General features: G+C 39.9%; 2 protein-coding genes across 3 annotated transcripts in view; one reads left to right on the top strand and one right to left on the bottom strand.

The window, feature by feature from the left end:
* Positions 1 to 3098: 3098 nt before the first annotated feature.
* tgm5l (transglutaminase 5, like) lies at positions 3099 to 9249 on the top strand. The gene is made up of 14 exons (XM_061043317.1): positions 3099 to 3224; positions 3362 to 3544; positions 3641 to 3874; positions 4278 to 4396; positions 4890 to 5018; positions 5435 to 5612; positions 5834 to 5969; positions 6134 to 6237; positions 6339 to 6578; positions 6689 to 6751; positions 6843 to 7040; positions 7136 to 7293; positions 8143 to 8279; positions 8840 to 9249. Exons 1-14 carry the CDS (start codon positions 3218 to 3220, stop codon positions 8991 to 8993), a joined length of 2040 nt encoding a protein of 679 aa, XP_060899300.1. The 5' UTR covers positions 3099 to 3217; the 3' UTR covers positions 8994 to 9249.
* A 285-nt stretch (positions 9250 to 9534) lies between these two features.
* Positions 9535 to 21104, bottom strand: part of eya2 (EYA transcriptional coactivator and phosphatase 2) — a 28325-nt gene continuing 16755 nt past the window's right edge. For both annotated transcript variants that reach the window (XM_061043318.1, XM_061043319.1), the window contains exons 7-16: positions 20892 to 21075; positions 20360 to 20496; positions 20146 to 20229; positions 15990 to 16079; positions 13371 to 13429; positions 12449 to 12609; positions 11595 to 11709; positions 11299 to 11420; positions 11052 to 11152; positions 9535 to 10687 (exon numbers count right to left, since the gene is read on the bottom strand). In XM_061043318.1, coding sequence (XP_060899301.1) covers positions 10607 to 10687; positions 11052 to 11152; positions 11299 to 11420; positions 11595 to 11709; positions 12449 to 12609; positions 13371 to 13429; positions 15990 to 16079; positions 20146 to 20229; positions 20360 to 20496; positions 20892 to 21075 — 1134 coding nt within the window. In that variant the 3' untranslated portion in view covers positions 9535 to 10606. The remainder of the gene's footprint in view (positions 10688 to 11051; positions 11153 to 11298; positions 11421 to 11594; positions 11710 to 12448; positions 12610 to 13370; positions 13430 to 15989; positions 16080 to 20145; positions 20230 to 20359; positions 20497 to 20891; positions 21076 to 21104) is intronic.

Raw genomic sequence — 21104 nt, 5'->3', positions numbered from 1 at the left:
TCCCTTTAAACCCCTGGAATCCTGCACCTGCACCTGCACAAGAAATACTGGATATACATGTTGGAAGTTTTTGTGAATTACTAATTTATGTTTGTTTAAATGCTACAGGTGTACCTTTATTATATAATACTAAATGAGGGATCAGGGAAAATCCTACTTCAGTCAGGCGTGTAAGGTTAATCATCCATTACATAATATCTATCCAAACTGAAAGATGCTACAACATTGTGTAAACATATACATATGTTATGTTATTTTAAAGTTCTCCCTGACACCGGTATGTAGTTTAAATTCTGATTTGGATTCTGCAATTTTAGTTTGTTGTTGAGTTTGTATTATCATCACTTCATCCCTCAACCTTGACCCTATGCTTTCCTCCCAGGACCCTTACCCTAAACCCTCCCCCATTCATCTCTTAACCCTTATGCACCCTTACGCTTACCATATATTTTACCAGTGTTTGGAGTAACGTGTCACCGAGAAATGGTTATCTTTGGCAAATTCTCTGACAAAATGTCTGAACAGAAATCCATGGCTGTGCATCCAATAATAGTATTTCAGACTGATATTAAACTGTCCATTGTGCCAACTGATTTTTGATCACTGCAACTAAAGTTTGGATTTGCATTTCTCAATCGGTCAGTCAGACATGTGATTGTTTAGGTGGTGACGTCAATTCGGTGCCATTTTGGAGGTTTTATCACAGTGGCAAAACACAACAGTGAGAGAGCGAGACAAACAATATTGGACAGTAAACGTATTCTATCGACCCACTTAATCGTCAAACTGGAGAAGAAGAAGCGTTGTGAGAAGATACCATACCGGGACAAGCTCAGCAATGATGCAAGGGGCCATTCTTTAAAATGTGTTGCAAAGTATGACATGCAATCCAGTGACATAGTGACACGAGACAGACTGCTTGATGTTCTAACCACTCCTGGTGTGACACAGTCGATGTTCCTTCTCCAAAAATGCGACCATCTGATATACACACCTGTTATTGGCATCTTCAGTTGCCCCACCCCTTGCAGTGATTAACTGGCTGTAGTAGGTTAGGTGAAGGGCGTGCTCACTGTGCTTTTTTCCTGCACGTTTTCACTAATGCGTAATTAAGTACCACATCTTGCCAAAAACGTGACAGTTTTTTTGCCTTGCAGGCTTAAGAGAGATTTGTATTCAACCAAAACAATGTCCAAACTATAAAATCTACCCTTAATTGAAGTGTTATGTCTCTGTCCATTTAAAAATCACTATCCATTATAACAACTAGATTCAGGAAGCATGTAAATGGAGAATAAAACAGGCCCAAGAATGGAGCCTTGGGGGACTTAACATGAGATAGTGGCTGGGGAGGATGTGAAATTACAAAGGCAGCCAGAAAACTTCTATTGGCCAGGTGAGACCAGAGTGGTTCCATTCTTCAGATAAGAAATTAAAATGTTGTGGTCCACTGCTCTGAAAGCAGCTATGATATCTAAAACTGATTCCCCAGAATCTACAATTAATAAAAGGTCATTTAAAACCTTTGAAAGTGCAGTTTCAGCGCTTTACAACCAGATGACAACACGTCAAGGATGCCATTTGTGTCTAAAAAAGTTTGAAGCTGAATATCTGAATTCAAGAGCTCCCTAAAAGGATTACACAGCTCCTATTAGTTATCACATCAATGATGCACAGCTTTGCACATGGACTACCAGACTCTAAAAATGACGTGTCTCAGAGCATCAACATCAATTACAGGGCGTGCTTGTCGTCCATTTTATTTGCATGTTTTAACCGACGCCACGTGAAGTATCACTTCAAGAAAGTGACTTGGTGACTAAAGACAAATTGTAATTTAAACGAAAACAAAGTTAGCCCATTATATACCCATTATTGTAGTGGTAGAACAGTACATGGTGTAAACATGAACTCCACAGTAAAAGTTTGTGAGCTTTTTAGATAAACATAAACCAGAAAAAGGTAATCGGGTTTACTTTTGCTAAAGATTAATGAGACTCATCCTGCTGGTTGCCATGTCTATGATGCACAACTTTGCACATGAGCTCTTTTTCCTTTATTATGGGAAAAATGATCGGTGTCTGCACACATCAACATCACATTCAGGGACATGAGCCAATGGGCGTGTTTTTGTGTTGTGTTGTGTTTTTGCTTGCATGTCTCAGCTCATACAGCTCATACAGTACTTTGCCAATAACTTGACCTATAATCTGAATCAATCATGCCTTTTTCTTTGGAAGACTTCTTTTATGATGCAAAACAGGAAACAGTCTTCATTCTCTGAAAATTAAATTCCATTAATTATTTACTCTGCTTTATTGAAACATCAATGACAACAGACCAAGTCAAAAAATCTGTTGAGAAAAAACAAGTTTGATGCCTGAATAAGAAGATTAGGACATTTAAAAAATTGAATTAGTTAATTGGAAGTCATTGCCAGTCAAACAAATGCCACTGATTGGTGAATAGAAAAAAATGAAAGTTAAAATCAAAACCCAGGAACTTAATAACTTAATTTCAAACTGAGTCGAAGGCAGTGGTGAACGTCTAACACGGTTGAGCTGAGTGTCAAACAAAAGCTTTTATCGCTTCCTGATTTCCTGCTACAGTTTTGCAACCAACTTGAATGATATCAAATTTTTACAAAATCAAAAGGGCAGATTTATGTTGCCATACTGATCCACTAATAGTGACACAAAAGAACAAAGAAAATCTTATAATATATGTTATATATAAAATATGAATATAATATATAAAATATTAAAGTGTTGCTGTCTAAAATAGTGAAATATACTCCTGCTTGTTCCTATATCAATTGTTATGAATTGGGGCTATACAAACTAAGATTGATTGATTGATTGATTGATTGATTGATTTATGATGCACATGTCCAGCATGTTCACTATGTTGCAAGAGTTTCCACTCACCAGATTAACGCAATCCTCTACAGTTTTTCTTCTGTTTGACTGGGTGAGTCTGATTACTCATGCAGAGCCAATTTTGCTCTTTACGCACGACACTGAACATCAGGAACAGAGGACAAAGAGGAGGGGTTTGTCCTGAGGTGGTGCGTGCTTTCAAGGCCTTGTCAACCATGGAGGAAAACCAGTTCAACTTTCATACCACCACCTGCTTTCAGAGGGTGGAGCAAAGGTTTAAATAGCTGGAGAGGACGACAGAAGGGACATTAAGACACAGCACAAAGAAACACTAACAGATGGAAGGTGAGCTCTTTTTTTATTTCTTCTTGTTTCGTCACTGAAACTCAATTTAGTTCTCCTTTATTTTCCAAAGATTTAGGTTTCCTATTCATTCGTTTTCTTCCTCCAGAAATGTGATTCATATTTACTTTTTCTTGCAGACTTACGTATTAAAAATGTCAACCTGGAAAAATCTGAGAACCTGGGGAAACACAGGACGGAGGACTTCAGCAACTCCAAAGCCCTGGTGGTGCGGAGAGGAGCCCCGTTCAGAATCAGCCTGCAGCTGGAGGGCCGACCCTTCAACTCTAAGACCGACTCCATTAGGATCAAAGTTATGCTAGGTAGTTAGTCCTTGTATAGAAAGCGTCAAGTTTTAAAAGCTAAAATTAAAATTGAAGTTCCTTTGCCTAACTGTCTTTCTGTTTCCTTCTCCTCAGGGCGGCTGTATGTGGTGATGCCCGTCACCTTCTCCAAAAAGGTTTCTTCCTCTCATTGGAAAGCCTACATGGACCCAGAGGGCCTGGACCTCACGAACCCCTCCATCTTCATCTCCTCTCCTGCCTCCGCCTCAGTGGGCTGCTACAGATTCCAGCTGTATGTGTTCATTAAGGGCAAACAGGGGAGACGTGCGTTCAGCAAATTCACCCTGCTCTGCAATCCCTGGTGTCGAGGTAAGGACGAGACCGTTTTTATTGCTTTGAGAGCTTCTTAAAGTTAATGTAAACATTTAGGTCAACATTTTTAGTGAGCTTGCCAATCAGAAATATACTCATGGATATGGTTTGTGTCGCTGAATGAGATCATGATGATGCTCTGCATTCAGTTATCACCTTTTATGGGAGTCTTTCTGCTACAGTAACAGTGGTGATGTGCTCTGTTTCTTTCTTAATGAGTCATACCTGTGATGTAAGGATTCATCAGAGCAAATGTCTTGCACCATCTCTCAAAAAAAAGGACAAAATAGAAACGCGTATGGCAGCTGAAGTCTTATAAATAAGTATTTATGTTTAATACAGGGAAGCGTATTTGTATGCAAACAAGTTGGATGAACTCAATGTTTGGTGTTTCTTGCAGAGGACTCTGTGTACATTCCCTTTGAGGACCAGAGAGAGGAGTACGTCCTGAACGACTCAGGGTTGCTGTTTATGGGGACGGCTAAGAACCTTGTATCGAGACCATGGTCCTTTGATCAGGTATGAAAATGTGAAAAAATGTACTCTTGCTTTATTCAATCTCTTTAATGTAATCATTGTAGAGCTGTTGTATAGAATGGTACGGAGCCCTGCAAGGCTCAGGTAAGAAACTAATAAAAAGCTATTTCCCACTGTTTACAAATCCATGTGCATGGTTTCTAATTTGTACCCACAGATTATAAATAATACTAGGAAACCACAGTTAGGAAAATGGGCCAACAGTTTGCAAATCTGTGCACACAGATCTGTTAACCATGGGAATGGCTTTTTTTTTTTTTTTTTTTTTTTTACCTGAGCCTTCGGGGGCCTCAGTTTTATTTCAATGTCAAAAGAGGTGCCCAGCCCACCTGGACTTACAAGACACTGAGAAACAAAACAGAAAAAAAACAGCATTATGAGAGACAAATGACTCATACATGAATCCATAAATATTCCTTGAACATCACGATTGTGAATTTATTTCTCTCCTCTCTTTCTTTCCCTCTTTCTAAAGTATGAGCCTGGTGTTCTGGAGGCGTGCCTGGATCTGCTCCAAGTCAGCCCTCAGCACCAAAGGAACAGAAGACAGGACAACCTGAACCGAAACAAGCCGGTCTACATCAGCCGGGTCGTGTCTGCCATGGTGAGGATGAGCACATTCAGAACAGAATCATAAAAAAAACACATCACACTGGTAAACAACAGCGGTATAAATCACTACCTCTCAGTGTTCAGTTTGGCCTGTGTTTTTGTTTACTCCACGTGGCAACATGAGCATCGCTGCTTATTAAAAACATGCTGTGGCTTGAAATGGACAGTTTGCTCTGCACGTTGAAAAGATTAAAACACGCCTTCTGTCAAAGTCTGAACACAGAGTACACAGTTACCTGATGGATCACTGTAATTGTTACAGTCTCACAGTGAAAAGAAGTAGCTATTAAGATGCCAGGGTGGATCAGAATCACCAGAGGGGATGTGTGAAGTGACACTGCCTGTTTTTTTATGATCTTATGTGAACTCAAAGATGACATTTTTCTTTTCTTTTTTTTAAATGCTCAGATCAACAGTGAAGACGATCGTGGTGTTCTCAAAGGAAAGTGGGCCGGTAACTTTAAAGATGGGGTGAATCCCTCCATGTGGACTGGGAGTGGGGACATCCTGAGACAGTGGGTTGAGTCGGGTTACAGCCCAGTCAAGTATGGACAGTGCTGGGTGTTTGCAGCTGTCATGTGCACAGGTGAATAAAAACATCATTATCAAACTTTTTTCATAAGACAGTATGAACAAAACACTCGTCACACACTGTACTTTTTGTACAATCTTCAAAAACCAGACCTTAACCTCAAGTATTACTTAATATGTTTTATCAGTTCTGATCACAGACGTGTTCATTCTTTCAAAGATGCAATGTTCAGATATCATTGTGACACCTCTGTGTCTGTCTTTTACATCTATCAGTCATGAGAGTTCTGGGTATTCCTTGCCGCGTCGTCACAAACTTCAACTCTGCTCACGACACAAATGACAACCTGGTGATTGAGGAGTTCTACTCTGAACAAGGGCAGAAGTTGAAGCTCAGCAAAGACAGCATCTGGTACGTGGTGATTGATATTTTCAATCCGTTTTTTGAAAGGGAATCATCAAATTTTCGCTTTTTAAATGCCCCCCTCGAAAACGTTTCAAGACATTGTCTTTTATCGTATCGTATTATCACATTTGATTTTCCTCCTATGTCTTATTTTGGTTTCTTCTCAACAGGAACTTCCATGTCTGGGTGGAGTGCTGGATGACCCGCCGGGATCTTGCACCAGGAATGGATGGATGGCAGGTTCTGGACCCGACCCCCCAGGAGAGGAGTGGAGGTGTGTGAGAAGAATCATCTCTCCTTTAGTCATCTCTGTGCTTGTTTTTTCTTTTCTTGCACAAACACGTCAATAAACTTCTTTTCTCTCTTTTGTCCCAGGAGTGTTCTGCTGCGGCCCGGCCCCTGTCAAAGCAATCAAAGATCGGTGTATAGACCTGCCATTTGACGTGCCGTTTGTGTACGCAGAAGTGAATGCCGACATCCACATGACCGTCCTGAGTGGGGATCGGGTGCTCGGATTCAGCAAAGACACAGAGAGGGTGGGGGCCTTTATCTGCACCAAGGCTATCGGCTACTCAAGACACCAGAACATCACAGGAGACTACAAACATGTCAAAAGTAGGAGCAAAAAAACAAACAGAGAACTCATCTGTAAATGTCAACACTTGGATTTAAAGTGGCATCATGTTTCTTTAGCTCATATTTGTCTTTCAATTTTCTCAATTTAGGTCCAACTTCAACACTTTCATCAAGAAGTTCCTCAAGTTCAGGCGACTCAACTTGCAGTAAAGGTAATTCTAATATCTGAATACATCTATTACACTCAGTTTCTGTTTGAAGACACTTTAAATCTCATTCAAATGTTTTTTTTTTTTTTAACAGGCATACTTGTATTCCTGAACCTGGAAAAAGCTCCTGTTGCGGGAGAGCCCGTCCGCTTCACGGTGAGAATCATCAACAAGACGAATGCCCTCAAAATGATGAAGGTTCATCTGAACGCCCAGGCTAAAGAGTACAACAACAGCCCCTTAGACACCTTCTGGGAAACCCACGGTGTCATTCAACTGGCCCCCATGGAAGGTAAATCCACTTTACACCTATCCCCCTGACCGAAATGTTCACTTTTAAATCACTGTTGTTGGTTACATATCAGTCCTTTTTTACTCCTTTTCCAGAAAAAGTTCTCCACCAGCAGATCCTCCCAGCCGAGTATGAGGACGTGGTGGGAGACGACCACGTAAACCTGGCTGTGGTCCTGGAGGACATGGGCAGCCACGAGCGAGTCCTGGCCTCAGAGGAGTTCAACATCGTCAGTCCACAGCTCAACATCCAGGTACTTTACAACACTAAACAGATTCTGAACATTACTCACTGATATGTTTATTGGCAAAGTCCCTTTTGTTTGGACTGGATTAATAAGACTTAAAGTATTAGATATTTGACTTTTTCTATTTGTGATGTAAGATTGAAGAGATATTCCCTTTCACCCAGCAGTAATATCAGTACCTGTTTATAAATACCAGATTTCTAAAATGACTCACAAAGCTGCGGGAAGATGTGATGGTGCAGCATCAATACGTTTTAGTGATAATGTAATTTCTTTGATGATTGTGTCATGCTTAAAATAGGAGACCAAACCTGGCTCACAATCGACGTCATATTTGATATTTGAATTTGTATTCATATATTTCAAGCACGATGAAAATAGAATAAAATAAACGAACAGCATTAACATCATGCAATCTGTAAACACAGCATTTTTCACCAGTCTCCATTTAATACAAGTGTAGGATGAAGTTAAAAACATATCTAGTCCAAGACCTTTTTTCTCCTAAGTTATATCAATGAAGTTGAGGTTGAAACTGAGAATATAGACAACCAGCAAAGTAACAGAAATGCATCAACAATCTATTGAGCCAAGGAGACCAGAACCAAAGCAGAAGAAGAGATGACAGAAGTAATAATAAAGATATTAACCATGCTGGTGTCTCAAACTGAAGAAATAGTGTGGCAGACTTGTAAGCATTAAAACCAAACCGCCTTTCCAGTTCAGAAGTGCATCTCTGTTTTTGGTTAATTTTCCAAATCACGGGAGCAGAACAGCTTTGGGAAAGGTACAGAAAGTATTTACAGTTAAATGAATCTGATGTGTAATTTCCCTTCACCTTTTTTTCTCTTTCAGATTGCAGATGAGGACGCCATCACGCCACACAAAAAGCAGACTGCCACAGTGACCTTCACTAACCCGTTTTCTCATCCTGTGAGTGGAGTACTGACTGTGGTCGGGGCCAGGCTGCTCCAGGGAAAACTTCAGTTCAGGTAACAACACTCGTCTGTTGTCTTTTTTTTTTACTGTACCAAGTTGGATGTTTCATGTGTCAGACGCCCAGTTATTCATGCAAATCAGTAATAGCTGCACATTGAATGAGCGAAGGAATTCAGTCATTGAAGGAGTGTCAGTGTGCGTTACACGGCAGTAAAGTATGTCTTTGTTGAGGAATGTTACACTTGTTCTTGTTGAGTGTTCAAGAAGGTGCGGCTATAACAGAATGTTCCCCCGCTGCATGCAAATTAGTTCACAAAAGGATCATGTTTAAATGTGTGCTAAGTTAAGACATTCACAGGGAATTCTTTTATCTTGACTGTAATAAACTAAATTGGTCACGTGCATATTTAAAAAAAGGGGGGGGGGGCAGTTTTAAGCATTAAAGATGGCCGCTGCAACAACATTAGACTAACAGTATCAAACTTAAATGGTCCCTAAGTTTAAACCTTATATAAAAACCTTATATATAAGCAAAACTTAATGTACTTCTATATTTAATGTCGTTTTCTTTTTTTTTTTAACTCTTTAACTCTTTTTTTGTGTCCTCCTGCAGGATGCCCTCTCTCATTCCAGGCAGAGGAGTGAAGCAGAGCATCACCTTCGTCCCCACCATGGGGGGAACAAAGATGCTGCAGGCGAGTCTGTCGCTCACAAACATGAACTCCACCATCAGAGGCTTCAAAATGATTTCTGTCAACAGAGCCTGAAGCTGTATTTCATCATGTTTCTGTGCCTTGCACATTTGGGAAACATTACTATACATTTCTGACATTGTTGTTATCTTGTCTCGGAATTTGTTGTTTGTGAATGTAAATTATCTTTATTTGTGTTCCTATTTATTTTGCTATTTATGTGTTTGAGCCGTGTTATCACATTGTACCAGATTATCTGGAGTTTTACTTGAAATTCAAAAGCTGCAGCAAAATACCTTTAAGATTATTGTACTTTTTTAATGTGTTTTAATCTTTTTTAAAAACTAATAAACAAAATGTTAAACAAATTGTTTTTTTAAATTATTTTTGTATGTGCGTGTATGTGAGTTTATATTGTTGCAGTTCCTTTCCTGCCCTGAGGAGGGAGACATTTCCTCAAAAAAGATCACTTTAGTTTGAAACCTCTTGATAACTGAACGTATTTCTCAAGGAATCATTTCATATTTTTTGTTAGTCATTTCCTCTGGTTTCATGCGCCTCTTGGAGAAGTAGTGCTGTGAAATCAAATGAATCTCGACACACATTTCTCCCACAATGCAATTAATTTATCTTTATTAATCTATCTTAACTGTCTGTCAAAACAAAGGGACAATAAAGCATTATATACAAATCAAAGCTGAGCCGACAGGCAGTGTGATCGGGCACATGCACGACCAGTTCATCTATTTTACAGATTATTAGAGAAATGAAAGAGGGACAGAAGGAGATGTGGAAACATGACAACATTTACAAACAGGAATCTAAAGGAAGGATTCGAGCTCCAGCCTGTAACAAACCATCATCTACACAAGCTTTGATTAAAGCATTCTTACAAGAACATACTTTCAGTCTTTTAAAAGAGATTATTATTTTTTTTTTTTAATGCAGGGAGCTTTTAAACTGTGTTTGGTGCTGTGAATTAAACTGATAATAAATAGATCACATTTTCATGGTGAAGAACATCAGACTATTTTAAAAAGGAGAAAGTTATCTGACATTTGTCTCGAGATTAATCTAATTGATCTATTACACGTAACAGCATTTCTTAAAATCTTGCTTCTAATTAATTCTTTAAAATACTAATCTCTGAGTGGAATATGATTTAAGTCTCATAAAATATCAAAGTAAACAAGGCAGAACAATCAAACAACAATTTGAGTTTGTCCATTCATGCAGATACAGCACTCTCTGTGTTCAATAGACAAATCAGTGCATCACTTCTCTTGCATAAAAAGTGGACCACATTTCGAAAAGATGAGGTGGACTGAATTTAAAAGCAGAAATTCATTTTAAAAATAAACAGTAAAAGCCATAGTTCCTTGGAGTTAGTTGTGAAGTTTTGGTCCTTTGTGTGACTTTGGTCTCTTATTTCGGTCCTTTTGGCTCCATGTTTACGCGTCCTGAATGCAGCCTTGCTTTGAAATCCTCTCAGTTCTTTTGGCTTTTAGCGTCAAAATATCCACCTGGGTGCTCATAAGAAATCACCAAACCTCTTTAAAAAAAGAAGAAGCAATTCTGGCTCTGAATCAGTCTCTTCTGGTGCACACTCATCTGAGAGCTGCACTCATGAGTTCAGAAGCTTCTCACGTTTCTGGGTTGGAAGAGCAAAATGAGACAGCTGGCGCCCTCTAGAGGTAATCCAGCTCCAGTGCATGGCTCAAAGCCTCCAGATCGGCCCGACAGGAAACTCTCCAGAACGGCATGTTCTTCTGAGAAAACAAAAAATCAAATCAAAGTCAAACACAGTTTTGATGTAAAACATGCACACCTAACACAACATTCTGTAGCAGCTTGTAGTGCTCCTGTGGATGCACTGCAGATGTGAAATATGGGCTGTGGTTTGAAGGGGGATTGTAGTATTTGACAAAGTATATGTGTTAGATAACATGTTGGCTTATAATGCACAAGGAGGATTTGCTGAACTGCCAAATCCAGGAAAAACAACATTTAAATGATAAATAAATGAAAACCTCAGGCACAGAAGCTTTGACATTGAACATGTATTTAAGTTAACTCATTAGTTGAGGCCCATTTTTTAAACACAGAGCACTAAATTATGAGATTGAGTTGTACCTTCTTGGCCACAGCCTCTTCTTCTGCTCCGTCTCCTATCACCACATACACTGCTCTCCGACCAAACCGCTGAGAGACTCGCTCAAAACAGCTCTCCTTGCCTATAAAAGAGAGACAAAATTGCTTAGAAGAATAAATAATAACTCATGAAGAAAGGTTTTATGGAAGTTTATTTATTTTATTGGCAACAGAAACAGAGAAAGATTGTCATTTTCTTTCTGAAGTGTTGTGTCTTTATTTTCCCCACCTGTCTTCGTGGCGCTGTAAATGTTCTCTATGGGGAACGCTGAGCCCAGACCGTACAGTAACACTTTGGACAGTGCAGGGATGAGCTGTGTGGTGGTTACCAACACGTTCACGCAGTTCGGCCTGCAACAGGACACAAACGTGTTTATTGCAGTTAAGCCATGACAGCTCAGAAGACACTTTAAGCTAAGATTCTTTCAACTCATAGATAGACATTGACAAAATGAAAAATAAAAAACCCCGATCTTTTACAGCTAATAGTTATTTTTAAATTAAGCCACGGTAGGATGAACACACCTGGAGTTGATGAGAGCCAGAGCTTTAAGTGCCTGAGTGAGCCACAGGTCAGTCAGCACCTCCATCTCCCTCCTCAGCTGTAACCACTCCTCTCTCTTTGGGCTGCCCAGTAAACCTGCCCATCAGGGACAAACACAAGATTCAGCATCAGTTTTGGTAAAATCCTTGATCCTTCATTGTTCAAACATAAAGGTCTCATCTACAGAGATCTCATTTTGAAGGCAAGACTGTCTGCTGCCAAGCCAAAACCTTAAAAATGTCAGTAATAAACCCTTTATTAAAGACATGCTGATAACAAAGTGGATGCACTTCTCTGATGAAGCTTATATAACATGCTAAAGCAAAAGCTAAGGATAAATCCCTGGCAAATGAATGAGGCTTTGGACGCTAGAATAGAGACCTGTCGTTAGGTAAGGGCCTCATGGCCTTATGGGCGTCCCTGACCAGGACTGTTAGATTGTGGTCTAGAAGGGGTTAATAAGAGCAATACTTGCACCAGGGTTGCAACTAGTGATCATTTAATTTAATTGATTGTTTAGTTTTCTGTCTAAAATGTCTAAAATATTCTCCATTTAAACACACATCTTTACATTTAGGAAGCTAGTGTATGTTTTTTTTAATGCTGAAACTAGTTATAAATTATCCAGATAGTTGCCTTTAAATGGACTGATGGATAAATAGCTGGAGTGCTAATCTGCATGTGTCCATAATGATAAATCATGACAATATCCTACTACTGTTTTTTGTCTCATTATTTACTCAATTATTTAGCTATTAAGGCAGAGAGAACATTTAGCAAACCTCAGACAAAATAACTTACACAGCTGTCGACATGGAACGAGAGCGGATCTTACCTCCAACATTATTCTTGTACGTGTTGTAGATCTCCTTGACTCTGCGATATCTAAAAGCCAGTTTCCTCATCCAGTCCACCCCTCCATGGACCCCCGACCCCAGGCACAGGGAGCCTGCCCCCGCTGGGCTCTGGAAGCCGTCCGAGCCGAAGTTGTAAGTGCTGCAGGATCACAATACAGGAAACAGTCAGGATATACATCATATAGACATGAGCTGCATTTTTTCCAGGGCTTCTTCTTACAGTATCATCTGTGTTTCAGAGGGGACGCTCGAAGTATCGCTTTAACTGCATTCATGGATACAGTTTGTAGCTCTAGGAATTTATTCAAACCATTTGGGTCGAGAACAAGAGGACTTTGCTTAAACCATTCATCAAATGTAGGGGCTTTTGCCAGTGCTACCACAAACATTTCATGGACAAGAAGGGGTTTCAAATTGAAAAACCTTGACACTGACTTTCAGCGGTGATTAAAACTTTGTCAGTAAGAGATCATACAGTATATACAGCAGAGAGACATGGGTAAATATCTAAAAAGGCCAAGTTTAATCAAATAAATACTTCAAAACAGTACAGTCTGGCTCTTTCTCAAATCACTCCTGAAAGAACCCAAAAGTGCTTCAACCAGTTTATGCAATAATAAAATGTCTGGACCAAGGGAGACAGAGGGAATGATAAAGAGAAATTTTGATGAGAAATGAAAGCGTTGGATAATCCTGTGACATATTATACTGCTGTGGAAGTCAAGGGGAAATAAAAGACATGCACATGCTTGCATGCATGAACACACACAGACGCAGAGAAACCCACACGCTCCTCGTCTCGCTTCCTCCTGTGCACTAAAAAACCCAGAGGGCAAGTCTGGTTCATAAGCCACACAGCACAATCTGTCTCTAAGCACAGCAACACAGGAGAAGCTTTACCTCAGGTCCTGCCCGTTGTCGTCTGATGCCACGTCATCAATATGAACCTGGTCACATTCCTGGGAAATGAAAGAGAGAGCGGATATATTAAGAGATCTATTTCAGAGTGGAGCGCTGCACAGGCAGGTTGCTGATCTTTAGGGGAGCCTGTAGGAGTGATAGCAGCTATAGAAAAAAAAAAGAAGCTTATATAAAAGTCAAGCAGGAGGAAATAAGGTGTCAGGATATAGGACAGTGAGGCGCCACAGATGAGACTGAGCTGTACCCCGGAGTAAATCTGCATTTTTTTTATTGTGGGTCCGAAGAAAGGCCTATTGTTTTTGACAAGCATAACTGTGTGCATGTTGTTCCTCTTTTGTTTCTTTATTGGTCTAAAATGCATCGAACCAACACGTCCGCAGGGAGAAAAACCTCAATGAAGCTGAAAAACGCAGCTACAGACAAAACACCTAAAGTGATATGCGGTTAAATAAAAGACTTGAAAACAAAGACTGGATTTGTAAAACTAAAACAAGGAGCTGGGCAAAGTTAAAAAAACATAAGCACATCTAGTATAAACTTTCTCCTAAAGAAAATCTCCTCTTTTTGTGTCTTAATCCAGAGTCAAGCATCAAGTCAATCCACACACATGACCATGCACACACATGTGGGAAAGCAGAGTGATAGTATAACTCGTAGTTGTCACGCGGTGACCTGGGACAGACAGGGTCTCCTATCCTCTTTCAGTCGTCTTGAGCCAGATGGAGACGCTACCTCATCTTCCCTCCATCTCCACATAACTCAACTCTCCTGGGCTTTAACCCTCCTCCCACTCAGGTGCCATCCGCCCCCACAGAGCCGCTACAACTGACCACACAATACACAAAACCCCTTTAGATCCACATATAGAATTATAATAAGACTAATAGGCATAATAAGACAAAATACAAGAAGCAAATAGTGTGTATGAAAACAAAGCAATCAAATATATGATGATAAAAAGGTAGTATGTTGGCGTCACTAAGGTTTGTTAAACATGTAAGAAAAATTGTTTAGAATAAAAAACACACAAAAAAGGAGAGATTAAAATATAAAACAAAGGAAAATTTGCAGTTAATAGAGGTTAATTGTTGCAGAGTATTGGTGCATTTTTATTTAGTAATTATATAATTTGCATTTAGAAAACCAGCTGCAGAAGATCCAAAACACAGCAACGGATTATAAAAGGCAGACAAAGATTTACTTGTGTTGGCCGGTCCTAAACCATTAAGAGCTTTGCAAACAAGTAAGAGAACATTTAAATCAAGCATGAAAGACACCGAGAGACAGTCCAAATCAGCTCAAACTGATAGGATATCCCTTTTTCTTGTTCTAGTTAAAAATTTGACAGCAGAGTTCTGAAATTATGCACCCAATGGATTGTTTTTAGAGATCTTTGAAAAGAGAATTTGCAGTAATATAATCAACTTGGGATTAAAGCGTGAACAAGTTTTCCTTCACCTTTTTGAAAAAAGCAGCTGAACGATTGTTTATGTCTAAAGTGAACTCTGCTAAAAAATGTACTGAATCTCGAAGCTTATAAGAAGTTATTGTTCCTTTTCTATAATTAATAAGAAAAAAGTTACAGAATTTACCATATGCCACATTTAAACAGCAGAATGTCAACTTAAAGCTTTGACTTTGATTAAGCAGCCATAAAAATTACAATTATGCAGCCGTCTGATGGCATTACAATTATGACAGCACTCACAGCACTCACAGCCACTCATTTGCTCGTATGTGCTGACATGGGAAGGACAACATAATTGTACCTCGAGACTTAACAGCCGTTGTCAGCCCTCTGTGGCCGACTGCTTTAGAGATTTACTGAGCCATGACAACAAAAGAGGGGATAAGGAGCGGGTTTGCAAATGGCTTTGTTGGCTCCTTTCCCTCCTCTCAACTGTTCCTCCTCCCATTTGACTAATTTTCCTCTCCGATACTCAGACACACACCTATAATTACGGGACAATGTGTACTTGTTCTCTCTCCACGTCCCTCTCTAATCTCTTTTTTTCTTTGTCAGAACACTGTTGAGGAATGCGGGCTGGGGGACTTTTCAGTCACTAGCAGGTAGTAAAACGGCTTTTTAAGGGAGTTCTTCTTGAGTCATTCTTTTTAGCGATTGCATCTATGTCCATGTTAACAGTTTAGGGTAGCAGGAAAGGTCCTACTGTAAGAGCACTTTTGCCAGCAGCCTAACTCCTTCTTCAAATGTTATTGCTCATCTGAGGAGAGCAAATTGTTAGGAAAATGCTGTAGTCAGAGCAAATAGAAAATGCATTTATGTGAGGGGATTTCTACAATGACTGCCACTGTGCCTAATGCCAGGTTAAAAAAAAAAAAAAACAGCTCCAAAATGTCAGTACTGTTGCTCGGCTGTTACCGGGGAGGTTTTCAGCTCAAGAATATGCCAATATGTACCATTTGATATGTTCTCACTGCAGCCTCTTTTCAGTTAGTATTTCCACAATTATTGAAACATGGGAAAAATGCTTCAAGGGGAAAATCAAGTAGTAAGATTTCTTTGTGAGGTAAGGCTTAATTCCTACAGTAGGATACGAGTTAAAGAGGGAAAAAAAATTTTTTTTCTACACTCACCTCCAGGTCATTGAAGAAGAGTCTAGAGTCGGCCAGGTTAAAGATCATCTCCTCCATCCACAAACCAAGAGACACTGCTTTAGAGGAGTCCTGGTAAACACACACACATAAAAAAATAAACACAATAGTTAATATATTGCTTAAAAAAAACATAGTTGTACTTTTAACTTCGCTGATTTTTGTTGGACCACATTATAAATGTTCTTTATGGTTTCTCGTTTTTTAAAGATATTTTCGGGCCATTTTTTGTCTGTATGGGATTGGACAGCTGAAGAGAGAGGGAGGAGAAACGACATGCAGCAAAGGGCTGATGTCGGATCTGAACCCACGGCTGCTGTGACGAGGACCACAGCCTATGCACATCGGGTGCGCAAACATACAATAACCACCAGGCTATCCGATGCTCCTCTTGAAGGCTTCCTTAACATAAATTACAACAAATGAATCCTTCAACACATTTAACTTCCTATTCATCAAATGTGTGTCTCAGTGGGGATGACATGTTTTTGTCCTGAGGCATGTGTTGTGTATATATGCTGCAGTCACACATTTCCCCTCAGGCACAGTAAAGACTTTTATCTCTAAATCAAACAGAACCTGAAACAGTAAACCTCAGCTTGTTTTTGACCTCATTCATAAGAATGACAAATCCTGGACCACTTCAGGAGTTGCACCCTTATTACTGTAATTCATTTATTAAACAATTGACTCACAGGCTTATGTGCAGACTGATGGTTTAAGAGGTTTGGTATTTTTATAAAATAATTAGTTAAACCTTATTATTTCACATCCTTGCTGCTGTAATTAATCTTGTCATGTCAGTGCAGCCGCCTGCTTGTCTGCCTTTCATTCACTATCTCTGCAAACTCATCATCTCTGGGCTGACACAGGTTTTGGGGAGAGGCATATGTGAATATTTATCTGTCAATCAAAGTCTCTGTTGAGTCTAACCTTCACGAGCCTCCTTTTGAGCTTTGTTATTCTGGAGATGTCTGAACGAGACAGACAGTTTCACCCAAATCTCTCCACTTAATTGTTTTTCTCTTTCATTCAATTATTCACAGCATCCTTCAACTCAATCGATGTTATTAACGGTTGAATCTTGGTAAAAACCGACGAGGTATATAATTCAATAAAATCGATGTATTCATTTATCTCATGTATTTCCATGTTATTGCAATGATTAGTGGGTATCGCCATAATCATTGGGGTTTCTTCTGTGGATAATAAGAGTCTTTACAAAATGTACTGCTAATAATATCAGCGTAAGCCATTTGATTATTTCAATGTGCACTTTGGACTCTGTATAAGTATATCGAGTTCACTCCAAACACACTGGTGTGTGGCCACAAGCTGCTTGCTGACAAGCAACGGTTAACATGGATAATGTTGCAAAAAGCTCGCAGTATGGAAGTGTTTGAGCACCGTCACTTAATGGTTCGGTTTAGTGGATATCGATCAAGGTTAGGGTTTAAATGTGTAGTTATTAATTACATAACTAACACACCCTCTATGATGTAGTTATTGTTTGTCATTGTGATGGATTTCACTGTATAAACAGTTATTTACAACAAATTCCCCCCTGAGATTCTTAAGTATTTCTGATATTTAATAGCTTTCTATTTTATTTTCATTTGTACAGATTGCCATAAAAATAATCAGAAAGGGAGGATAATAACTGCAGCAGATTTAGAAGTTAAGAAACAATAACCTGAAGTCACTTTGTCAATCACAATCCTGTTTCTAAAACAGTTGGGACACCGTGCAAATTGGAGATAGAAACAGTGTGTGATGATTTGTAAAACATTTAAAAGCCGTATTAGTTGTAAAAAGCATAAAGACAACATATAAAATTTTAGGAAAATGAGATGCCCATTTGGAATATGATCCCAGCAACACCTTTCAAAAACAGCTGGGACAGCATCAAAAGATTGGAGAAGTAGTTGTGAAATCAAATCTCCCTATTAATAAGGTAAAGTGGCAACATGGCTGGACACTAAAAGTATCCCAGAGAGGCTGAGTCTTTGTGAAGTAAAGATGGTGAGGAGTTCACCACTCAGTGAAAGACTCTGCAGGCAAACAGTCCAACAATTTAAAAAAGAAATGTCCCCTTTTTTCAACATTATATCTTTCCATCATCACCCACTAGCCTCTTTCTGTTATTTTCTTTTCACATGGAAAAAACCCAAACAATACTCAGGCATTGCATAACACAAGCTTTGGTTCCGTTTTTTAATAAGCAAATTATAAATCTTCACCCGCAAAAACACATAAATTACAATCTGTGGGCAGCCTGACAGTCGAACTGCATGGGTGTGGTGTTCAAGACTACAAAAGCAGGTGTGTGTCTGTGTGTGTGTGTGTGTGTGTGTGTGTGTGTGTGTGTGTGTGTGTGTGTGCGTGTGTGTGTGTGTGTGTGTGTGTGTCTGTCTGTGTCTGTGTGCTGTATGGTTTTGATGGCACTGTTTGCTCGTCTTTGCCAGCGAGACAGGAGAAGAGGAGCGGTGTCAGCCAAAGGTGACTGGTAGATTAATGCGTCTGAAATGACAGGCAGATCTGTCCTCTGGCTTAAAAAAATGATATGAATGGGTTTGATGACACATGTGTGGTAAACGATGACATGTACAAAATAACACCCTCCAAATGAAAGTCTGTAAAAAGAAAAGGTAATTAAGGACAAAGGGCGGAAAAAGTTCAGCGTGGGAGGATGACAAGGAGAAAAAATTGAGGAGTGGGAAGGATTGAGAAACTGGCCAGAAGAGGAAGATATGAATTGAAAGGGGGAAGGAGGAGGCATTAAAGGCTTAAAGAAGGATTGTCCTGCTTGTCTCATAATTAAAATAATTATCTGTAATCACCCTCCTTCAAAAACGACTACTAAATAAAAGCCTTTTCCCCATAATCCCAGAGAGGAATTCAAGAAAAATGAAAAAGGCAAGGAAAAGACAATAAAGGCACCCAAGCATTCAGTTCCCACCTTTACTCTTACACAGGGAATGTTTGATATGAAAGGCAGAGCTTTGGGGAAAGAAAATTCTCACACTATAGAGGACAGAGAGGGCTGCTGTATGATAGATGAGATAATGGAAGAGCAGTTACAGGGGAGGGAAGTGACTCCTCATGTGGATCTCTGTTCACCTCTGGTGAAAACAACTGTCTTTCAACACGCCCATTAGTCTTTCCTGCACGCTGAGCCCGGACTTGCCTTTACGTATAGCTCCAAACATTTGTTTATGATAAGAGCTTCATAGGCTGGTAGACATAAAGCGGTGAAGTGGAGATAATTCATGCCAGAAAAAAAGTTCAACATGCTTGTCAAAGAAAGATAAGTTGGCAGGAAATTTCGGATGAAGGGGTGTTACTGGCTTGTAAACTGTCTTAATGCTTTGGATTGTTAATCTGTTTTTCCGCTGTCACTCATTTAGTTCCTCTGCTGCATGTCTGAGTTTTGATGTCAGAGTCCATCCAACTGAGCTTCCCTGGATCCAGCAGCAGGGTGTTTGGGTGGTGGGAGGAATCAGGAATTTTTGGCACATGAGTCACATTTCAACACATCCACTCTTGCGCTCCATCTCTCTTTTTCTTTCTCTTTCTCCCATGTTTCTCTTTTTCGACCCCCCTCTCCGTGGCAGGAAAGAAAGAAAAAGAAACAACGTTACGCATGGCCCGCCGGGGGGGCAAGAACCGATCAGAAACTCTGCTCTCAAACTCCCATCAGCCTTGTGTCAACCCGCAGGGGGACCGTGAGAATTCAAAACACGCATCCCCGGCCAAAACCAAGAAACGCACCGCTGTCCGCCCCTTCGTCAGCCGCCTGTCTTGTTATGTAAAGGTCCCGCTGGCTGTCAATCAGGCCGCAGGGTGCCGGGGTAGCTAAACAACCCCGGTGCATTATGAAAAGAAACAAGAGGGCAGGAAGGCAAAACAGTCAGCGTGTGAAAATGCTCAGGGATGAGACCCAAAGGTGGAGGGGACTCTAAAACATTTGCCTGTTATTAAAATAAGCAATGAGACAAAGGATGACTTGACCAGAGTGTAATTACACGGGTGTTTTTCTTTGCCAACATACAGAGCAACAAACTGTTACAGTGTGATGAGCTACAGCACGTACTTCCTCTTACAGTAAAAGACAAAGGGAAGGGTGGTATCAGCCTACCTTGCCAAATCGTGAGGAGAAGGTTCCCGTGAGGAGCGAATGGAAAATGATGATGGTTTCATCCAGGTCCCAGATAAACACACGCTGCAGTAAAATAACAGATATGTAATGTTAACCTCATGAAAGTTTATGTGTGTGCAAGTGTGATGGAGAGAGAGGGGGAGAGAAAGAAAGACAAATATTTTACAGAAAGACAGTGTGAGTGTGTGTTTACCTCTATATCAGAGTCCAGAGGTGGAGCAGGGTCACTGACTCTTTTTCTCCCCCTCAGCTTCCCATCTGAACCCCTCCGTGCCGGGACCCCCTCCTCTTTACCTGGGGTTGGGGGACTGGGCGGTGGGTGGTACTCTCCTAGAATACAAACATTTCAATCAAGGAGACTTTGTTTTAATATATAAGTATTAACTAGTAACTAGAACAAAAATTGTCTGCAGAAAAAATATCATGTATGTATTTGGTAAGTAGATTCAGCTATCTTTGTTGCGGTGTTCCTCAAGGGTTAATTCATGGCCCACTTTTTTTTTCACTTTGCGTTTATGGTACCCTTACTTTTTATAGCGTTCCTTTGTAAAGCCCTGTACAATACAGTCAATGTTAAGAGTGCTTTTGTTTAGGGTATAGAAAGAGTGAAGTGTAATATTTTATTATGTTGTAATTAATTTTATGTTAAAAAAAGCAACATAAAAAAACCTAAAACTAAAGTATATAAACAACAGAGACCCAAAGAAGGTTTTGTTGTTTCTTACCTGTGTGCGATTCTGGGCTGTGATTTGGCAGCATGACGGAGTGTTCTGCATGCTGATAGGCTAACGGAGCAGTGATGGCTGCAGGGCTGATGTTGCTGCCTGTTATATAGGGGCTGTTGTAGTGATGTGAGTTGTAATACGGAGAGTACTGGCTCTGACTGTAGCTCGAGTATGCTGAAAACTCCTGTCAACATGAAAACAAAAACCTTATTT

The sequence above is a fragment of the Labrus mixtus genome, chromosome 7 (assembly GCF_963584025.1).
Source record: "Labrus mixtus chromosome 7, fLabMix1.1, whole genome shotgun sequence".
Taxonomy (NCBI): Eukaryota; Metazoa; Chordata; class Actinopteri; order Labriformes; family Labridae; genus Labrus; species Labrus mixtus.
This window is presented reverse-complemented; position numbering and strand designations above follow the sequence as displayed.

What these genes read in the sequence shown, in the direction of transcription:
- tgm5l (XM_061043317.1), top strand. An exon ending in TAGGATCAAAGTTATGCTAG is followed by an intron (nt 3,545 to 3,640) that starts GTAGTTAGTCCT and finishes CCTTCTCCTCAG; the next exon opens with GGCGGCTGTATGTGGTGATG. An exon ending in TGCAGCTGTCATGTGCACAG is followed by an intron (nt 5,613 to 5,833) that starts GTGAATAAAAAC and finishes TACATCTATCAG; the next exon opens with TCATGAGAGTTCTGGGTATT.